This window comes from Leptidea sinapis, chromosome 42 (assembly GCF_905404315.1).
Source record: "Leptidea sinapis chromosome 42, ilLepSina1.1, whole genome shotgun sequence".
Lineage (NCBI taxonomy): Eukaryota > Metazoa > Arthropoda > Insecta > Lepidoptera > Pieridae > Leptidea > Leptidea sinapis.
The window spans coordinates 1,628,709-1,648,143 of record NC_066306.1 but is presented as its reverse complement, the minus strand read 5'-3'; the positions used below and the strand labels follow the sequence as shown (position 1 = coordinate 1,648,143).

The window sequence follows — 19,435 nt, the reverse complement described above, 5'->3', positions numbered from 1 at the left end:
AATGTTCAACCATTGTGGTCCCTTGTTAGCTAATAGTGTTTGTTACAACATGGTCAGCAGGTATGGTACGCGCTACTCTCGACTGACGTCAGCACTAACCATCGGTCGAGTATTCAAAGCAGCTTTAGGAGCTAATTCCAAGCTAGGCTACATTCACGACTTGTAAATCAAAGTCGTTTACAGTAACAATAAATTCACTTTCCATTTCTATCTTGTTGTATCTCCGTTGAGAGAGATGTTCTTGTCTATTGCAAGCTTTGTTTTCTCCTAAGAACACCAGGTACCTCTGCGCTTCATTAAAAGTTCACAAGAATATAACCTCTCTAGAAGATCGGACATTAATTAATTCAAACAATTTAATAAACTGTACGTCCAATAAATCATAGCTGCGGAACAAAGGTCGTTAATCCTTCGTAGCTTAATTACTACCTTCTATTTCAATACCACCTCCAATAGATTTTAATTAAAATGCTTTGTTAGTTACGATATTTTCTGTTATTATTAGATAAACGGGCATACTCGTAGCACTGAATTGATATGAGATCCTTCAGAAAGTTATAAATAAAGTGAAGTTGATTTGGATACAAAAACAGAGATAATGTGCAATATGCAACTTAGTTAAAAATGAATTATTGAACACCGAAATCGCTTTCACAACTTATTCCAAGGTATTTAGTGAGAATTGCATAATATGTGATGTTTTTTCATCTTGTTTGGTTGAATTCTTGTAATAGGCTGCATCATGCTCACTTATGTCACTGCTTGTTGCGATGTCGTGGTGCGGGTCGTCCCTTTCTCTAAAACATAGTGGAGGCTAATTCTGGTGGTTAGATGATGTAGTCATTAACAACTCTGCTTCATGTTATTGTATTAAAGTTATCTTTTATATTTAAAGTAATATGTTAATAAAATTCTCATATATTCATTTCATCCGCAAGACGTCCACTGCTAGAGAAAGTCCTCCCCCAAAGATCTTCACGACGAGCGGTCCTGCTCTGTCCTCATCCAACGTATTCCCGCGATCTTGACCAGATCGTCAGTCCACAGTGGGGGGTCTACCAACACTACGTCTTCCGGTACGTGGTAGTCAATCGAGGACTACCCCAACGGCCATCTGTCCGTCGATCTATGTGCCCTGCCCACTGCCACTTCAGTGTCACAACCATTTGGGCTATTTGGTTCTCCTACGAGTCTCCTAATTTCTGATTCGATCTCGCAGAGAGACTCCGAACATAGCCCTCTCCATTGACTTCTGAGCGACCATTAGGTTCCTTATACATATAATACTTTCATATACTTAAAATAAGTGTAGGATAACATTGAGTATATATTCATTTATTTTTAACTAGCTCTTGTAAATCACGACATTTGAGTAGTTTTCCTATATGAATGTTGATTTTCAAAAGAATGGCAATGAGTTTCCAACCGAACTCCAACCTCTTCTCATTTAAACCTTTTTCGAACTATTGGTAAATGAATAATAATGACATTTGTAACTATTTTCAACTATACGCTAGTATCATTCTAAGTCTGTGTGAGAAATACGAAATCTGTCATTATGCCTATCTTTATAAAAGAGTGTCAATATTATTTAAGAAGCATCCATCATATTTATAACTGGAGCGTGTTACTTGAGGCGGCGTCGTGTGCCGTCCGTCTCCTTCCCTCAAATACGTCCGAAGGGAAGGATGGTTGGTCTATGCGTCAACTCATGAACGGGTGCTGCTTGTGGTGCCAGAGCAACCAGGGCGAGCGAGAGTGTTTTAGTTAAAATCAGTGTATTTGTTGGGTGCATCATGTTCACGAAGCCTCCTTACACAAACAATGAAGCTCTTAACGTTGAATGCATCCAATATTTGATAATTTTATTTTTTTTTATATGAGAGGGGTCAAACGGGCAAGAGGCTCAAGGGATGGGGAGAGGTAAGGCAACCGCCCATGGACATCCGCAACAACAGGTGTGTCAAGAAATGCGTTGCCAGCCTTTAAGGTGGGAGCATGCTTTTTTCTTGAAGGTCCCTAAGTCGTATCTGTTCGGGAAGACCGCTGGCGGTAGTTGATTCCACAAAGTGGCTGTGCGAGGCAAGAAATTTCGAACAAAACGCGCGGTTGTGGAATGCCAGACGTCTACGTGATGCGGATGGTACTTTGCACGTAATGTCCGGTGGTGGAATTCGGCCGCTGGAATCAACCCGAACAGCTCCTCTGAGTTTTCAATAACCTATCTATCCATAGTTTAACTTACTTGAGGTAGACAAATCTATCCCTTTACGCTTACTTACAATTCAATAACCTATCGACATAGTCCATTGGACTATAACTATATTGGACATAACTATGGATAGATAAGATCTTGTCATTAAACGGTGACAGCAATGTATCCGTAACTAGAGATACGTTATTGAAAACGGCCGTTAGTAATTAAATATAGCAGTCAAGTGATTGTGAAACGCAATCTATTGTATTTGGAACTTTTCTGTAGCCATTAATTTATGTAGCTAATAACAATCTGCTACTTTACTTGGACATTGTGAAACAGCCCTTAGTCCATGTGAGATATACAATATCTGTCATTATGCATATTTATGTAAAATTGTTTCGATATTATTTAAAAAGCATCTTACTTATTAACAACTGGAGCCTATTAAAAATTAAAATAGACAGATTTTTCAATATTAGCACACGCTGGACGCAAAAGTATTCTATGTAAATAAAAGTGAGCTAGACAGTTTCAGTCCGCCCCTTGTTAGTATTGTTACCGCGATCCGGAGGGTCATGTTTAAGTTGGCTCGTGTTCTCAATCAAATTGTTGAGTCTGGTAAGCCTAAAAGGTCTCCATTTAGAGATAATTATATCAATTCAAATAATAAAATGTAAATATATTTTTATGTCAATAAGGAATGAGACGAGCGGGACGTTCAGCTGATGGTAGTTGATACGCCCTGCCCATTACAATGCAGTGTCCAGTTCAGGATTGTTGAATAACCCAAAAACTCTGAGACATAAGATGTTAACCCTTTGCTACTGAGGTGACATTATTTTTAACATTCTGCTGAGGTGTCGCCTGTCAGACGTATATTTCAAATGGTGATGTTTTTTTATGTAGTGATGTAGTATTTAGTGTGTGCAGTATTTTTTTATGTAGTATGTAGTGATACTTTTCGTCGAAAATATGTTCTAGGGTAATATTCAAAGCTTTATTAATATGTTTTAGATTAAAAGACCAAAATAAAATGAGTATTTTTCAAAAATAACACTTATTTCTTTTATTTTAGAGATTTTTACGAACTTTCAACAGCGCCTCTTTAAAAAATTAAGAACTTTTTCTAGATGAAACATTTTGACAAATAAACCTTAAATTTGCTATCTTCTATCTGTGAACTATCAATATAAAAAATATAAAAAAAAATACAGCCAATTTTTCCGAAATCAGCCCCAAAAATTCACATCCACTCTTAAAACACGTAAGAACTATATCTAGATAATAAAATTAAAACAAAAAAAACTTAAATTTGCTATCTCTTAGCTTAAAACAATCAACATAAAAATATTTAAAAAAAAGTTCGACCCAATTTTTCTTTTGCTAGTGGCTGTAAAGCTTGCAATCCTCGCAGAGTAAAGCGGCGCACTGGAGACAGGTCGGCGTTTTAGAAGAAAATCTTGTTTGGCGATTCAGTTTCGCAGGACAGGTACGACACAGCTTCCTGGAACCTGCCTCATTTGACTGTGGAGGCGGAGGAGGGGATACGTCGTTCCCTAGTACCCGGCGTAGCGTGATACGTAACTCTCTTGACAATCTTTCATTGTAGACCCGCTCTTTCCGATTCTTTCGACCCTCGGTTAACAATCTACATAATTGAAAGTACTAGATTTCTGGCTAGGTTCATAATAAAGGCACCTCTTCTCAATTTAGCACCATCACGTTCCTTGTAAAGCACAAAGGCATTGACGTCAGCCATATCAAGCACTCTGTAATAGACAGCCAACGGCGTGTCTTACGAATGCATGAATAAATGGAACATTTTTTGTGACTATCTCATCGAAGTCACCTTTGGTAGAATTATAATCCACGATAATTTTTGGAGTTGGGGTGGTATTTCCCGTTCATTTTCAGTGTAGGTACCTATGTACGTCAAACCTTTGTTCTTCAAGGCTTCCATCAGAGGAATTGAGCTAAACTAGTTGTCAGCTGTTATATTCTGGTTTGTGTTTTCAATTACTTTTGCCAGCTTGCTTCAATTACTTGACCCGTACGCTCGTTTGTCCTCCTATTCCATAAGAAAAATACAAGTTGCATGCAATGTTTTCAAAATACAAAAACATAAAACTTGTCGTAGACAATATTTGTATGAAACTTGTCTGATAAAATTATTTGTCACCTTTTAGTTGTCTACATGTATATGATCTCATGTTATATACTTGTTGTAGGCTTGTTGTTTAACTTGTTTATTACATGTCAGTGTAGAAGTTAATAAATTTGACAACATAATTATTGACTACTGGTACAGACAATAGAAAGTGAAGGTACTGCGGAACTTTGCTTCATGAGTATACTTGTACATCATACAGAATGAAGGAAATTCAAGAAAACCACGCAAGTACTCGTCGCGATCATTTTTGAGGAGACGACAGCAAGAAGGGGCCTATCGTTCCTTATTGAATGATTTAAGAATAAAAGACAGAAGTGGATTCAGAAATTTTGTTAGAATAAGACCAGTAAATTTGGAGAATTTGCTTCAAAAAGTTGCACCATACTTTTCTTAGCAGAATTCATAGTATCGTGATGCCATCACTCTAGCAGGGCAATTTTTTTTATGGAACAGGAGGACAAACGAGCGTACGCACGGGACACCTAGTGATACGTGATCATCGCCGCACACTTTCTCTTGTAACACTAGAGGAATCACAGGAGCGGGCAGCCTTGAAGTAAGGCGTATGCGCTTTTTTTTGTTAGCTGTTTATTTGAGATTTCTAGCTACTGGTGACTCATATTCTTCTTTGTATTTGCATCGGATATCAAAGGCAAAATGTAGTTAATGCAATACTCATGTTTGCAAGACTATTATAAAAGTATCGAAAGAATATCTTCATATAAGCCGAGATAAATATTACTAATAAAGCTTATGTCTTTGACCACTATATTTCTCTTCTTCTTTTCCACAAAAAAAAGTGGTCTGTCCGGTAAATGTTTAAAACTTTATCCACCAAGAATGGATAGTATAAAACTTGTTTTAAATAAGTATTATAAATAAATTTCATTAAAATTAACAATACTTGTTAAAAACAATATGTATATTTTATATTGGTGTGTTTGCTGTCCTTGTATCAGACTGTATCAAACATGTCTCAGATCAATATGTGAACGCAAATGTGTTTTATACTTGTATAAAAACTTGTTAGCAACACAGTGTGCACGCAAGAATGTTTCAGACAATTGCAATACATATTAACAACTAATAAATATGTTTTGACAAGTATTCTACAAGTTTTGTATACAACAAGTTTTAGACTTGTTTCTTGGTGTAAACGAGGGGTCAGACGTAACGTGATAAATGTAGTTATATTCATAGTGTACATGACGTATCCTCTGTTCTAAGCGCACAAAGAGCGCGGGCAAAGTTCTCGCATAAAAAAACAAACTGGCCTCACGTACTGTGCAATATTTACACGAACCATTTCGAGCCCATTTAGACCCCCATTTCTTGGAAGTTTGAATAGGTAAAACACTGATTTTTCCTGTTCCTATACAATCTGTATGATATCCGCCGCACTGAGGGGTGATGGTCGCCAGCGTATGAAGGTACTGAGCGTGGCAGAACGATAGGGCACGAGATTTTCGTTTTCGAGGTGTCTGAGATACGTAACGTCAGTCGCAGAGGGATAAGTTACATTTTCCCAGTAATTTCACTAGCTACGGCGCCCTTCAGACCGAAACACAATAATGATTACTCATTACTGCTTCACGGCAGAAATAGACACCGTTTTTGGTACTTATAATCTAGCATCCTATGCAAAGAAGCCTACCGTTGGTAAAACTTCATGGTTCATACTTCATTTAGAATAACTGTCCACGTGTTTTAGTTAAATTATGATCTTTATTGAATTAAAGATTTATGTTTTATCTTTGGGAGAATTCTTCTTCAGGCTGAGCATCATACCGGCATCTTTTTTTATCATATTTTTCTATGCAAAGCGATAGTCTTCATTAATTATTGTGTTTAAGCTTAAATATCTGTAAAGTCACTCAAATGGTTGACTCAGTGGAAGAGCGCTCGAACGGAACATGATAGATAGCGGGTTCAAGTCCCGCATCTTTCATAAATTGTGTTTCCAAATTAAATTTTTGTAATTAATCCCATAAGTGAGGGTTATCACCTTCAAACAAAAACAAAAAAATAACAAATTGTTCACATCGTATGTCTCGAAGTGATGTCTGGATATTTTCATGATTTATTTAAACATTTAAATTAATGTTTGCTAGTTATAAAATATTTAATGTCGTATACGGCCTTAAGTAGCGTAACGGCCGCGCGGAAACTTATTTTCAGCGTCGAATTATACAAATATAAAAAAAGATAGAGTTCCGCCGGGAGTCGAAACTTTTTGATTGTAAATTTCCTCTTCTTTCAGGACGTTTTCTCTTTTAATTTCTTAAATATTAATCGTGTTTCGAGAAACTAAAATGAAACATAAATAACGATCTTGCGTCCCAGTAATTAGTATAATGACACTCGCTACGGGGTATAGACCAAATTGAGCAAATTTATCAGACTGGTATCCAAGAAACTTAAAAAGGAAACGGGTGGGATAATATAGGAGATGGTCAGACTCCTTTGCAAAGGAAGCCGGCTAGATCATGAGTACCACAACGGCGCCTATTTCTTCCGTGAAGCAGTAATGTGTAAGCATTGCTGTGTTTCAGTCTGAAGGGCGCCGAAGCTAGTGAAATTACTGGGCGAATGATACTTAACATCTTATGTCTCAAGGTGACGAACGCAGTTGTAGTGCCTCTCAGAATTTTTAGGTTTTTCAAGAATCCTGAGCGGCACTGCGTTGTAATGGGTAGGGCGTATCAATTACCATCAGTTGAACGTTCTGCTCATCTCGTCCCGTATTGTCATAAAATAAAAACTAATGACGATAGCAGGCAAGACATGCTCTAGGATAGATAAAGACAGAAAAGAGTGGAAGAAGTTGGAATAGGCCTATGTCAATAGACAAACAGATATTGATATATACTTAGTTAATGATAGTATGTGAATATATTATATGTTAGTTCTACTATCTGAATAACGGCTCATATTATATGATATTATAATGACATGATTCCCTTATTTCCTTCTCTAGCATTAAAGCTGTCATACACACTCTAATCCAATATCCTACGTTTATATTAGTATAGTTAAGTTAGTAGACTTTTTGATGCTGAACTTCAAGCATTCGATAATGTGTCAAATAATAAAATATTCACTGTAGTGAATAGTCTCATTAGACTAGTACACTTGATCGCGTTTCGTTACCGACCAAAACCGTCGCTAGCCATGCACGCAGCGTAACAATTGTCTTTTATTATACATTCACAGCATGGTCATAGTATAGTCTAGTGGCAGTTGGCCACGAATATGCAGAACATCTTCCTTACTAGCCTTGATCTGTAGACTTCTTAATACCTTTTTTTTGAGTAACTAATAATAATTTATAATTTTTAAGAGACACCTTCACTTGATTGATTATTATGACTTAATAATTCAGAAGTGCTAACCCTAACTATTCTACCGGCACTCACATAGTGATCGCCGGCACTCTGGCTCTACCGCCTCATCCCACTGGTGTTCTGTTAAAAGATTTTTACTTTAGTAGAGCACAGACTTCTTTAAGTACACTTTTTAGAATCTGAAATAAAACACACCCTTGTACAGACATTTTATTCAGCTATTTGTACATAGTTCTACGTAAAAACATATATCTACATATTTTTGAAGTGTTACAATATTAAGTTACAACCATAGTTTCACAGATATAGAATTATAGTCATAGTTCATTTAATACATAAAATTTATCTAAAAAATATCTACCGGTACATTATTTTAAATATGTCATTACTTTATTCACATTACCATAGATTTATAATATAATAGATACAGCAAAATAGAAAAGGTAAGCGAATCTATTGTTTCTGTAACCGATTTTTACTGATTTGTCGTAAACGGTCAGCCTGGCACTAGCTACGGCCGTTCCCAATATTCAGTCTATCTCTTACTTAAGATAAAAATCGTAACTATCGTGAACTTTTCTGTCCCGATAAATTTATCGACGGTAACTCGCCTTATCCGTACACGGTGTCTGTCAATGGGACGATGTATAGCTTACCAGCGATAGAAGTTTGTATGGAAATTGCAATTCACGCGTCCCAATTTAAGGCGATAAGAATGACTTATCGGGTATACTGGGACAGATTCAGATTATTGACAGCTAATTACTGACAGTAGAAGGTAGTAATTTATCTCTTTCTGTAGATAGTATATTGGTAACGGCCGTTAGTATTTTGAATATTAAACATGCTAACGCACACACTAACAAACCAAAATTGGTCAAAAATTATCGTGCTGTCAGGTCGTCTATACTCTGTTATATCCTAAATCTATGGTAATTACTACATTTGCGCAATTTTAATAACATCGAAAGATGATCTACATAGATTTTAGATTCAGAGTATTTCAGAGTAGTTCATGTTACAATTGAAAATGTAATTATTATTGCTAATACATTTTTGAAGTAAAACTTTATTACGCACGCTTGACTTAGGGAATAAGTAGGACATTAACCTGAGAGAAGAGAAGCGTGAAGAGAGCGTTACGCGAACGGTGACTTCTTGACTTGCGAAGTAAGCTGGTGAATGCGTGACGACAGCGTTACGAACGAACGCTAGCGTTACGCGAACGGTGATTACTTGACTTGGGGAGTAAGTTGGTGAATGCGTGATGAGAGCGTTACGAACAAACGCTAGCGTTACGCGAACGGTGATTACTTGACTTGGGGAGTAAGCTGGTGAATGCGTGACGACAGCGTTACGAACGAACGCTAGCGTTACGCGAACGGTGATAACTTGACTTGGGGAGTAAGTTGGTGAATGCGTGATGAGAGCGTTACGAACAAACGCTAGCGTTACGCGAACGGTGATAACTTGACTTGGGGAGTAAGTTGGTGAATGCGTGATGAGAGCGTTACGAACAAACGCTAGCGTTACGCGAACGGTAATTACTTGACTTGGGGAGTAAGTTGGTGAATGCGTGATGAGAGCGTTACGAACAAACGCTAGCGTTACGCGAACGGTGATAACTTGACTTGGGGAGTAAGTTGGTGAATGCGTGATGAGAGCGTTACGAACAAACGCTAGCGTTACGCGAACGGTGATAACTTGACTTGGGGAGTAAGTTGGTGAATGCGTGATGAGAGCGTTACGAACAAACGCTAGCGTTACGCGAACGGTGATAACTTGACTTGGGGAGTAAGTTGGTGAATGCGTGATGAGAGCGTTACGAACAAACGCTAGCGTTACGCGAACGGTGATTACTTGACTTGGGGAGTAAGTTGGTGAATGCGTGATGAGAGCGTTACGAACAAATGCTAGCTTTATGCGAACGTTGACTTCTTGACTTCGGGAGTAAGATAAATAACACATTTTTGGCACAGTTGTTAAAACCTAAAACTAGATACAATATACTTATAAACATATACTTTAATGTTTTACAATCTGATTCATCACTACAATAGCTGGCAATACAGCTTATGAAGCAAATATTAACACTGAAACGTATATCCAATACGCTATAATTGGCACATAAACCTAAAATGGATAATCTAGTGTTATAAATTAACAACTTCATCAAAGACAGATATAACAGAAAAATCCGCAAATAATTTGTTCGAGCAGATTTCAATCAATAACCAACACATACCAGTCGAGTAATCTACTATTTTGAGCAGGTACTGCAGTGCTCATGTAGTAGTTTTGCTGAAATTGAGGGGGTATTTTTTTATGAAAATAAGGAACGAGACGAGCAGGACGTTGAGTTGATGGTAATAAACACGCCCTCCCCATTATAATACAGTACCGCTAAACGCTCAGGATTATTGAAAAACCCAAAAGTTCTGAGCGGCACTACAACCGCGCTCGTCGCCTTGGAGACATAAGATGTTAAGTCTCATTTGCCCAGTAATTTCACTAGCTACCACGCCCTTCACACCGAAACACAATAATCCCTACGTATTTCTGCTTCACGGCAGAAATAGGCACCATTATCTAGCCGGCATCCTGTGCAAAGTAGCCTCACACTGGTCGTATTGGTCGTATCCCAATTGTACCAAAGTAATCGAAAGCTCAATAACGTAGCTTATATCCTGCTTTTTGCTATAGTATACTGTTGACCAACAAGCGAGTGCTTAGCAGTTACAAGGAATAGAAGAACTTCTTCGATTGTTAATGGCCTTCAAGGACGATGTGCCCATATTTAATCCATATACTAAAGTCGTTTGGTGTTCTATTACGCGTAATCATGAATCTCTCAAAAATTTGTACATGATTAAGATCTACGTAATATATTTTGTATTCTCTTTGTCATTATTTGATTATTTTTTAAGTTATGCTTCTTTAGGCGCGTTATGAAAATATGATGAGAGTGAAATTTTAAGATGTGCGCGCGTCACTGTAATTAAATGTCAAATCCATCGTTGCAAGATTTTTACAATATTGTTCTTTCCAGAAACGTAGAGTGGCACGAGGAATTAATAATTTTAAGTATTTTTGCTTTGTTAGGCCAAAGAAGTTTAACTTCTTGCGTGCATACATAAGTACACACACACTTTTTTATATACTTTTCTTTATACATTGAGTCACAGCAAAGTGTGACGGAGCTTAAGTATGACACACCTAAAAGCTTAGAAAGTTTACACGTCTAGATGGAGCTTTATTATTTTAGTGTGACAGATACATCTTACACTCGATATACGTCAGTCACTTCATTTTAGTGTGCACGCTGAAAATAGAGGTTAACAGTTCACCGCTATTTTTTTTCGTGTTTACAGCTGTCACTCACCCACTATCTAAAAGCTCATTAGTGGTTAACATAAAGAACTGATTTGCCTATGAATAATTTGTCTTTTTTTAATTACTCTGTAATAAAAACTCTGTGTTAAAATATCTTCAATTTGTTTCACACTACAGCACTTATTTCGCTGAAGATTAAATGTAGCTAAGTTGTTTAAGACAATGTCTTGGAACTTAATCCAACCATAATCTCTACAATTCAATTGCTTGATTTTGTATTAAGCAACGCGATTGTTTGTAAAATGATAAGCATTAATTTTGGTTTGTTTCTAAATATTATCAAATGAGTTCGACTTTTTTGCTAATATTTCATTCCACTTTGGAAGGATTTAAATAAATACATTTTGTAATGATGTTGCTACAATTGAACTTAACTGGCTTAAATATTCATGACTCGAATTAATTAACAAAATAATTTGTAAATCAACCAGTTCAGAATATTATTGTACGTTTTTGATATCTTATGTTGAAAATCAATATTTTTTTACGGAAGAGGAAGACAAATGAGTCACCTTATGGTAAATGATCACCTAAGCCAATACTACTCTTGTAACACGAGAGGAATTTCAAGAGCATTGTCATATGTAGGCCTAGTTGCACCAACTATCTTTAGCAATAACAAACATGTTAATGTACCGGTTAAACAAAAAATGTGTTGCACCATTTGACAATAAATGACGTAATAACTTTAACTGTTAACCTTAACCGTTCAATCTTGGCCGGTTAAAGCTTTTTTTAATGTTAACTAGCTTAACTACAAATGAAAATAAAAACAACGTGCGCTGCTTGTGGTGTCAGGATGATCCTGTTGCCGGAGGCTCGGCTTCAGTTTCTTAAAAGTTAGTTTATTCCTATTTTTTATATAATCGCTTCTAAAATGCTCACAGAATACCTTTATATATTTGACGTTTGAGTATGTTTGTTGCATCACTTTACATATTATATTGTAATTTGAATGATTTTTTTTAAACGATAAAAATGTTAATCTTGATTTAAAAGAGTGGCAATGAGTAGATTCTATAAGATTTTTTTTTACATTCTTAAGTGTCATTTCCCTGACCTACATGAATAAAGTGATTTTCATTTGAATAGCGACCGGCCATAAGTTTCAAATAGATATTCCATATTGACTGGATATTCCATATTCACTTTTTAACATTAACTTTGCCAAGGAATACGATGGTGCAACACAATCCGCAGTCTATGTTAAATTCAGCGTTACTACTGTTAACGTTAAATTTGACTTAAACCTTAACTTTAACAGCTAATATGATGCGACCCAGACTAAGCATCGAATTCATACGTATACAAAATCAAAGCACACTATCATGTTGCGGGCGAGGAACCGAATATATAATTAATGATATTATTTTGTGTTTCATTTAAACGGGATATGATTGTTAAGCGTGTATAAAATAAGGCATTAAGTAGATTTGTAAAAATTTCAAACAAACACATTAACTATCTCTAAGTTCATTGAGAATTATTGTATTTCAAAACAAAATATTTATATAAGACTGCGTATATTTACGATCCTAAAGATCGTTACAAAAAGAAAATGTGCGAGAGTGTAATTTGATATTTTCGCTTGATTTAATAAAACATCGTTCGAAAATTATTTTGAAATTGGAAGTTCAAGTTGTACAAATATTTCTATTTACATCAAAACGTATTTACAATATTTAGTAAAAATACTAAAAGCTAGTTTTTCTTGCGTTTTCTTACATTGAGTTCGCTATTTACAAATAATACATGAATATATGACTTAAGTAACACTAGATTTTGTACTTAATTCATAAAAAACATATCACATTATCTTGCACTGCAGCTGACCACCAACTGCAAAAGAAAAAAAAAATTATTTTTATAAACCCTTATTATCTAAGTAATATAATACAAAATATTGGACAGTAGTGATTTTTATATTCAAAATCGTAGTCAAAAACCTTTATTCAACTAGGCTTAAACTAAGCGTTTTCAAATCATCCCTACAGATATTTCATTTAAATTACTGAATTTACCATATGTTCGTTACAAGTTGAGCTCATGAGAAGAACATACAAGAAACTCGACGGCCACTATTTTCAATCAAATAGAGTATTTTACAATGACTGTAATATACATTAAAAATTAGTTTGTAAGGTGCTTTATAAAAAGGTAATTATTTTATAAAAAGAAATGTAGAATAAAGTGTATAAATATAAATTATCGTATATTGGATGCATCAACCTTTAGAGCTTGAACTCATTGTTTGTGTAAGGATGCTTCGTGAACATGATGGGTATAAAGGCAAAACAAAAAAAATCTTAAATTCTTAACATGTTACACATCAGTTCAAAGTAATTCCTATGGCATTGGAAAGTGGAAAAATCAAGTGTTCTGGAGCTAAGATGTCACTCTGTTCTATTCTTCTATTCTGTGGAGTGCCACGTAGTATTTTCTTAGATTAACGCGAGTGTTACACATCTAAATAAAACACTTTTTAAAGAATTAAAACGCGTGTAAATGTAACTGCTATTAAGCATTAGGTTTCGTAACAGATCCGTTTTTATTTACCCTGAAATTTTGTTGTGACCCAGGATCATAATTCAGTCCCCCTGAAAACGTGCTCTGAAATGGTCAAGAAACGTCGGATTAACTAAAATAATAATAAAATTTTTACTTTTACGCAAAATTTAATATTACAATTTTAACACAGTTACAATTTTCACACAACTTTAAAAGTGTTCTGTTTAAATATTCTCCACTTAAGTAATTTCTTGTTACTCCAGATAATTTTAAAGATTGTTTTCAAATAAAAATATTATCTCATCTTACCTCCATTACTATCTATGAAATCATGATCGAATGCTATTGTTCTGTTTTAGTTTACCTAGAGTCCTGTAAATAGGTAAACTAATTTAATGTACTCTATACTAAATGGAGAGCCTTGTTCTTTTTTTTTATGAAAATAAGGGACAAGACGAGCAGGACGTTCAGCTGATGGTAATTGATACGCCCTGCCCATTACAATGCGGTGCCGCTCAGGATTCTTGAAACCCCCAAAAATTCTGAGCGGCACTACAACTGCGCTCGTCACCTTGAGAAAAGTTTGAGAGAAAACTTTGTTAAGTCTCATTTGCCCAATAATTTCACTAGCTACGGCGCCCTTCAGACCGAAACACAGTAATGCTTACACATTACTGCTTCACGGCAGAAATAGGCGCCGTTGTGGTACCCATAATCTAGCCGGGATCCTGTGCAAAGGAGCCTCCCACTGGTAAACACATTACTACTTCACGGCAGAAATAGGCTATATATATATAATATCTTTGTTATAACACTGAAATAATACTTAAATACTCCAAAATGCAGCGTCTTTGGAGAAGCTTTAAGTATATATGTGATAGTGATTACTTAGAAACTTATTTTTTTTCACTTTGAAATTCCTTCATTTCCTATTTTCCGACATTTCTTTACATAATATGACAGTTCATACAATGAGCAGGCAATTTATTTAATTGGCAACCCAACGTTTGCCGGGCCAGCACTAATTATAAATTGATGGCTTGGTTGGAACTTTGACTTACGATGTCAAATCCGATAGTAAATTGTAGTGTTGACGAGTTTATAAATTGGATTACAAACAAAAAGAAATTATCCGTCTATCAGTTTGCATGTTTGTTTTATTTGTACACGCTAATCTCTGAAACTAATGAACGGACTTTCATGATACTTTCATGAATGCCTTCAGGGTAGCCTATAGAAATATTAAGGTTGTATTTGATCAAAGTCGGTACGCGGAAAATAAAAGTTATGTTTATGTTTGCATAGTTAACATTAAAAATAAGCATGCAAACTCATCCGAAGTCACTGTAAGTTACTGATAATAGGGCTTGCATGTCAAATCCGATCTCAAGTTAAAGATTATTAGAATATAAATTTTATGTCAGTTGCCAGTTGGTTATGAATGTGATATGACAATTTATATTATTTAATTTCCAAGTATAGAAGCTTATCCATCACATTAATATACCTAAGATGGTTTGAAAAAAGAGATGACAATAAGTTACATGGATCATTGAAATGAAATATCAAAAACTGAAAATGATTTTAAATAATAATCTCCGATCGCCCTTTTAGGATTGCGATTGAATATTGAAACGAATTTTAATCTAAGCGTGACTTTGTATATAATAACACTAATATATACCTATTCAATGATGCAATTTAAGTACACCACAAAAAACGCAGTGCAATGAGAAAAATATTAAGTATTTTATTTAAACTATTTCAAATAAAATGAAAAAAAAAAAAACAATTTTATAAATTAAATGCAAATATTTTTCAAATAATCTACATTAAGTAATAATATTGTTAATATTTCAATGGCACCAGTTACAATGTGTATACAAATAACAACAGCGCTTAAATAAAAAAATATTCTAAGAGCCTCGTGTTTATTAGTTTCTAAAATTGAAATTTGCATTTTTTTGTTATAATTATCATTTCAAATTCATTTTTAAATGGAATGTATTGAAGCTCTCGGCGTCGCCTTACAAATAACACCCTCGTAGGAACCTCGCTACCGTTCTCCCTCGCAAGTATTAGTGATATTATTTGCATATCTGGGTAGCAACTGGTATAAAACCAAAAGTGACAAATAATCATAGGAAATAAGGTGTAAGCTAAGCATTTGATAATGCCTACAATCATTGGATCGCAATTATAGCCTAAAGAAAATATTTTATAAATAAAATATAAATAAAATCCATACTCACTAAATACTACGTCAAAAGAGAGTCATATTCAAATGGCATAGGGTCAGCTGCTCGCAAATGTCACCACAGAACCCCTCCAGATATATTCGATACCTCCATTTGGTCCGCACCATTATCCGCACTCGGCACGCGTCTTCTCTTGTATCTCAAACGGATGCTGAGCCAGAGTATCAGTGACATTATTATTAAACCTGACACCGCAACTGTTCCTACATATTGAGCGTAATGGCTTCTCGGCGGCTGGTAATGGGAATATTCTAACTTATTATTCGGAGTCACTGTGAATATTTCCATCTTTGTTGTAATATTTGAGTTCATATTCTTTATATCTTTTTCAACTGGCGTATTCAAACGTCTTCCGGTTTTTATATTTGCATTTATTTCAGGTTTTTGTGTTGCATTTGGCAAATATTCAATTTTTTGATCCAAAATTAAGTCATTGCTTATCTTGTTATCATCTAACATTTTAGATTTCCTCACTCTCAATGAATCTGTATTATTCAGATAATGCTCCGCAGTCTTACTTTCATTTCTAAATGTATTCAAGCTGTCAGCATCTCTATTCATTGTTTTATTCATAACAGTTTTCTTTTCATGCTTTGTCACAAATGTATCATTTACACTTGGGCCTTCTCTATTGTTTTTCTCACCGGCATTGTTATAATTATTCTTCAGCGAAGACCTTTCTGTTTTATTATTCAAATAACCATAGTACCGTAACAATTTATTTATCATCTCAGTGCTATACAAATTAACGGGCGGCAAACTTTCGTTTATGGTAAATGTCTCCGGGAATGTGCAGTTGTACTTATTTATTTCCAACTTGGCTTCTGACGTAGAATAGTAACAAGTTTCATTACTCAGGGAACTCTTATTCCAATTCAACCAGTCAGACAACCATAACTCTGCACTACAATTTACATTATTTCCATGCAGTCGTAAAGTCTTTAGCTGAACTAAATAAAACAGTAAATCATTTCTTATATTTGACAAATTATTTGACCTCAAATCCAAGTATTGTAAATGGTTGAATGCGGCTAGAGCTGCTGAGTCAGCCAAAAACTGTCGTGCAAGCCCCGGACTAGATTGTAAATGAAGCATTTGTACACTTTCCGGAGATGACATTGGAAACGAGCCATCTTTTTCAGGCACGGAAATATTCAAGTAACATAATCTTAGATCGCGGAGAGATAACGGTCCATCAAATGTGCTGGATGACAACGTTTGTAAGGGATTGTTTGACAGATCCAATATCTCCAATGATAATAAATCGTCGAATACGTGATCCTGAATAAAATGTATTTCGTTACCCTTCAATAATAAAATACGTAAATTTGGTAAATTCTTGAAATCGTGTGTAGAAAGGTTTCTTATAATATTATTATTAATCGAAAGATATTTTAATTCATCTGGCAATGATTTTGGCACTATTGGAAGAAGATTTCTATTTAAGTTTAGGAATAATAACATTTCTAATCTTCCTAGTGAGTCCTCTTCGATTGATTGAATTTTATTCTCAGACATGTCCAAAGATTGCAATAAAGGATAACTATCGAGGTCTCCACATCGCATCGATGTGATTTTATTTCCGACTAGGGACAGAAACCGAACGGAATGTGTGAACGCTTCAGGGACTTGGTATAATCCGGTCCTCGATGCATCGATCTGCTGTAGTCTGCGGCCCGTGCCTACTAGCAGCTGTGTATCCAGTTGTGTAATCCCCAAATGCGGGTTATCTGTCAGGAGTAAACGAGCGAGGTTCGGCAATAGCTGTAGCGCACCTGGCGCCAATTTCCTCAAATTATTGTGCGAAACATCCAAATGTTGCAAAAGCCAATTATCAAAATAATTTTCGAGGATAAACTCAATATTGTTTCTACTTAAGTTGAGATGTTGAAGGCTTTTCAGTGGTGTGAAAACATCCGTCAATGTTGTTAAATTGTTCTGTGATAAATCTAATGTTTCAAGTTTTGTAAGACCAACAAAACTGTTAACGGATATTCTACTGATGTTGTTCTTGCTCAAAATTAATACTCGAAGATTTATGTAATCTCCAAAAATATCTCTGTTTATACTCTGTAATTTATTCCTCGATAGATTAATTCCGCGAACGCTAACAGGCTTGATTTTAATTCTACAATTAACTATACTATTATTTGTTAGAACAATTGAGAAAGTATTCAATTTTGGAAAATCTATTGTCAAATTATTTACGTTACAATTGTCATTATATTTAATTTTCACTTCCCTGAATGTTTTATTTGGTGCCAACCAACTTTCACTACAGCAAATCCATTTCATTTCACTCACACTATCTTTTATAGTTACATTATACGAGCACTGACTGATAGTACAATTACACTCACAATGACACATTAACTCCAAATCGAAAATCAACAATATTAACAGTAAATATAAGCACTGGGTTCTTGCCATTGTTTATTCGCTTTTGGTCAGTAGTAAAATTGTCTTTTCATGTTCGTAAGTTAGGATCGCGGTTGATTTTATGAAAGTCATGCTCATTTGGCTTTCACCTGTCTCAACTGGCGTAAGATTTGCACGTGTGCAGGTTATAGCATATATTGGGCGCGCGGCCGCTTCCGAGCAAGGCGCCGACCGTTCTGACAGTACTTTCGGAGGAATTCAGAGCGCCGGCGCTCTAGCGTCCATACCCAACCTTCATTTTTATATAGTCTAGTGACTTTACCACTATTTATATATGTCATACTTGGCGCTCCTTAATACGTCGAGAGCGGCAGTATTTGTGAATGCGTATATTTCTTGAGCATAACTGAGATTGCTCCCCGTTGGGTCCTACTGGAGATGATTTAAACGATATTTATTGCCAGGGCGGTAGTTTGATGTGAAATTTATTGCACTTTGATTTTGTAGCGACATCAAAGAAGGAAATTTTCCTGAATTTTGATTATGATGATTGAAACTCGTTGAGTTTATTTTAATTATATTAGAAGTACGTTTATAAATTACTCAGTTCTTTATACGTCGATATATCTAAAATTTCATAGTTTCTGTTGTACGTAATCAAATTCATAATTTAAATGAGAATATTAATAATTCAAGGTCGAAGAATCTTCGGAAGACATGATTTCTTTCGATCAGTTAAATGTTAGTCTAAATTTGTTATAGGTATTATTTTTTGGTGGCACCTTGAGCATCTCTTAATGTACTGAACTGAGTCACCATCACGCCAAAGACATTTAATTTCACAGGTACGTAGCATAAGCGGACAACAAGAAATATTTTTTTTTAAAAGGACTATAGCTCGATATGTCATAAATATAACGATATTTCTATAATCTAAAATTATTTTAAAAAAGTGATTTAATATCATACAAAGGAGGTTGGTAAATGGTAAAGAGTCCTGCTTAAGACACAATTATGCATTTTATTAATAACTAGTAGTTGCCCGTTGCATTCGCAGCTCTCAATACTACCTACCAGCCATTAAGTTTGCATAGCGACATCCCATGACATCCCAAGAAAAGGGACTAATATTAGTAGGATTATTATATTTATTTGCTCAATTAGACCACTTATTTGGGTCAAT

The 19,435-nt window shown here is 35.3% G+C and overlaps 1 protein-coding gene across 1 annotated transcript; it reads right to left on the bottom strand.

The window, feature by feature from the left end:
* Nucleotides 1-11,521: 11,521 nt before the first annotated feature.
* LOC126976672 (insulin-like growth factor-binding protein complex acid labile subunit) lies at nucleotides 11,522-18,477 on the bottom strand. Its single transcript, XM_050825150.1, has 2 exons — nucleotides 15,868-18,477; nucleotides 11,522-12,946 (listed from the first exon to the last, which is right to left on the bottom strand). Exon 1 carries the CDS (start codon nucleotides 18,301-18,303, stop codon nucleotides 15,928-15,930), a length of 2,376 nt encoding a protein of 791 aa, XP_050681107.1. The 5' UTR covers nucleotides 18,304-18,477; the 3' UTR covers nucleotides 11,522-12,946; nucleotides 15,868-15,927.
* Between the last annotated feature and the right edge of the window lie 958 nt (nucleotides 18,478-19,435).

Excerpts from the sequence above, each read along its gene's own strand:
- LOC126976672 (XM_050825150.1), bottom strand. The coding sequence starts at position 18,303 with ATGGCAAGAACCCAGTGCTTATATTTACTGTTAATATTGTTGATTTTC.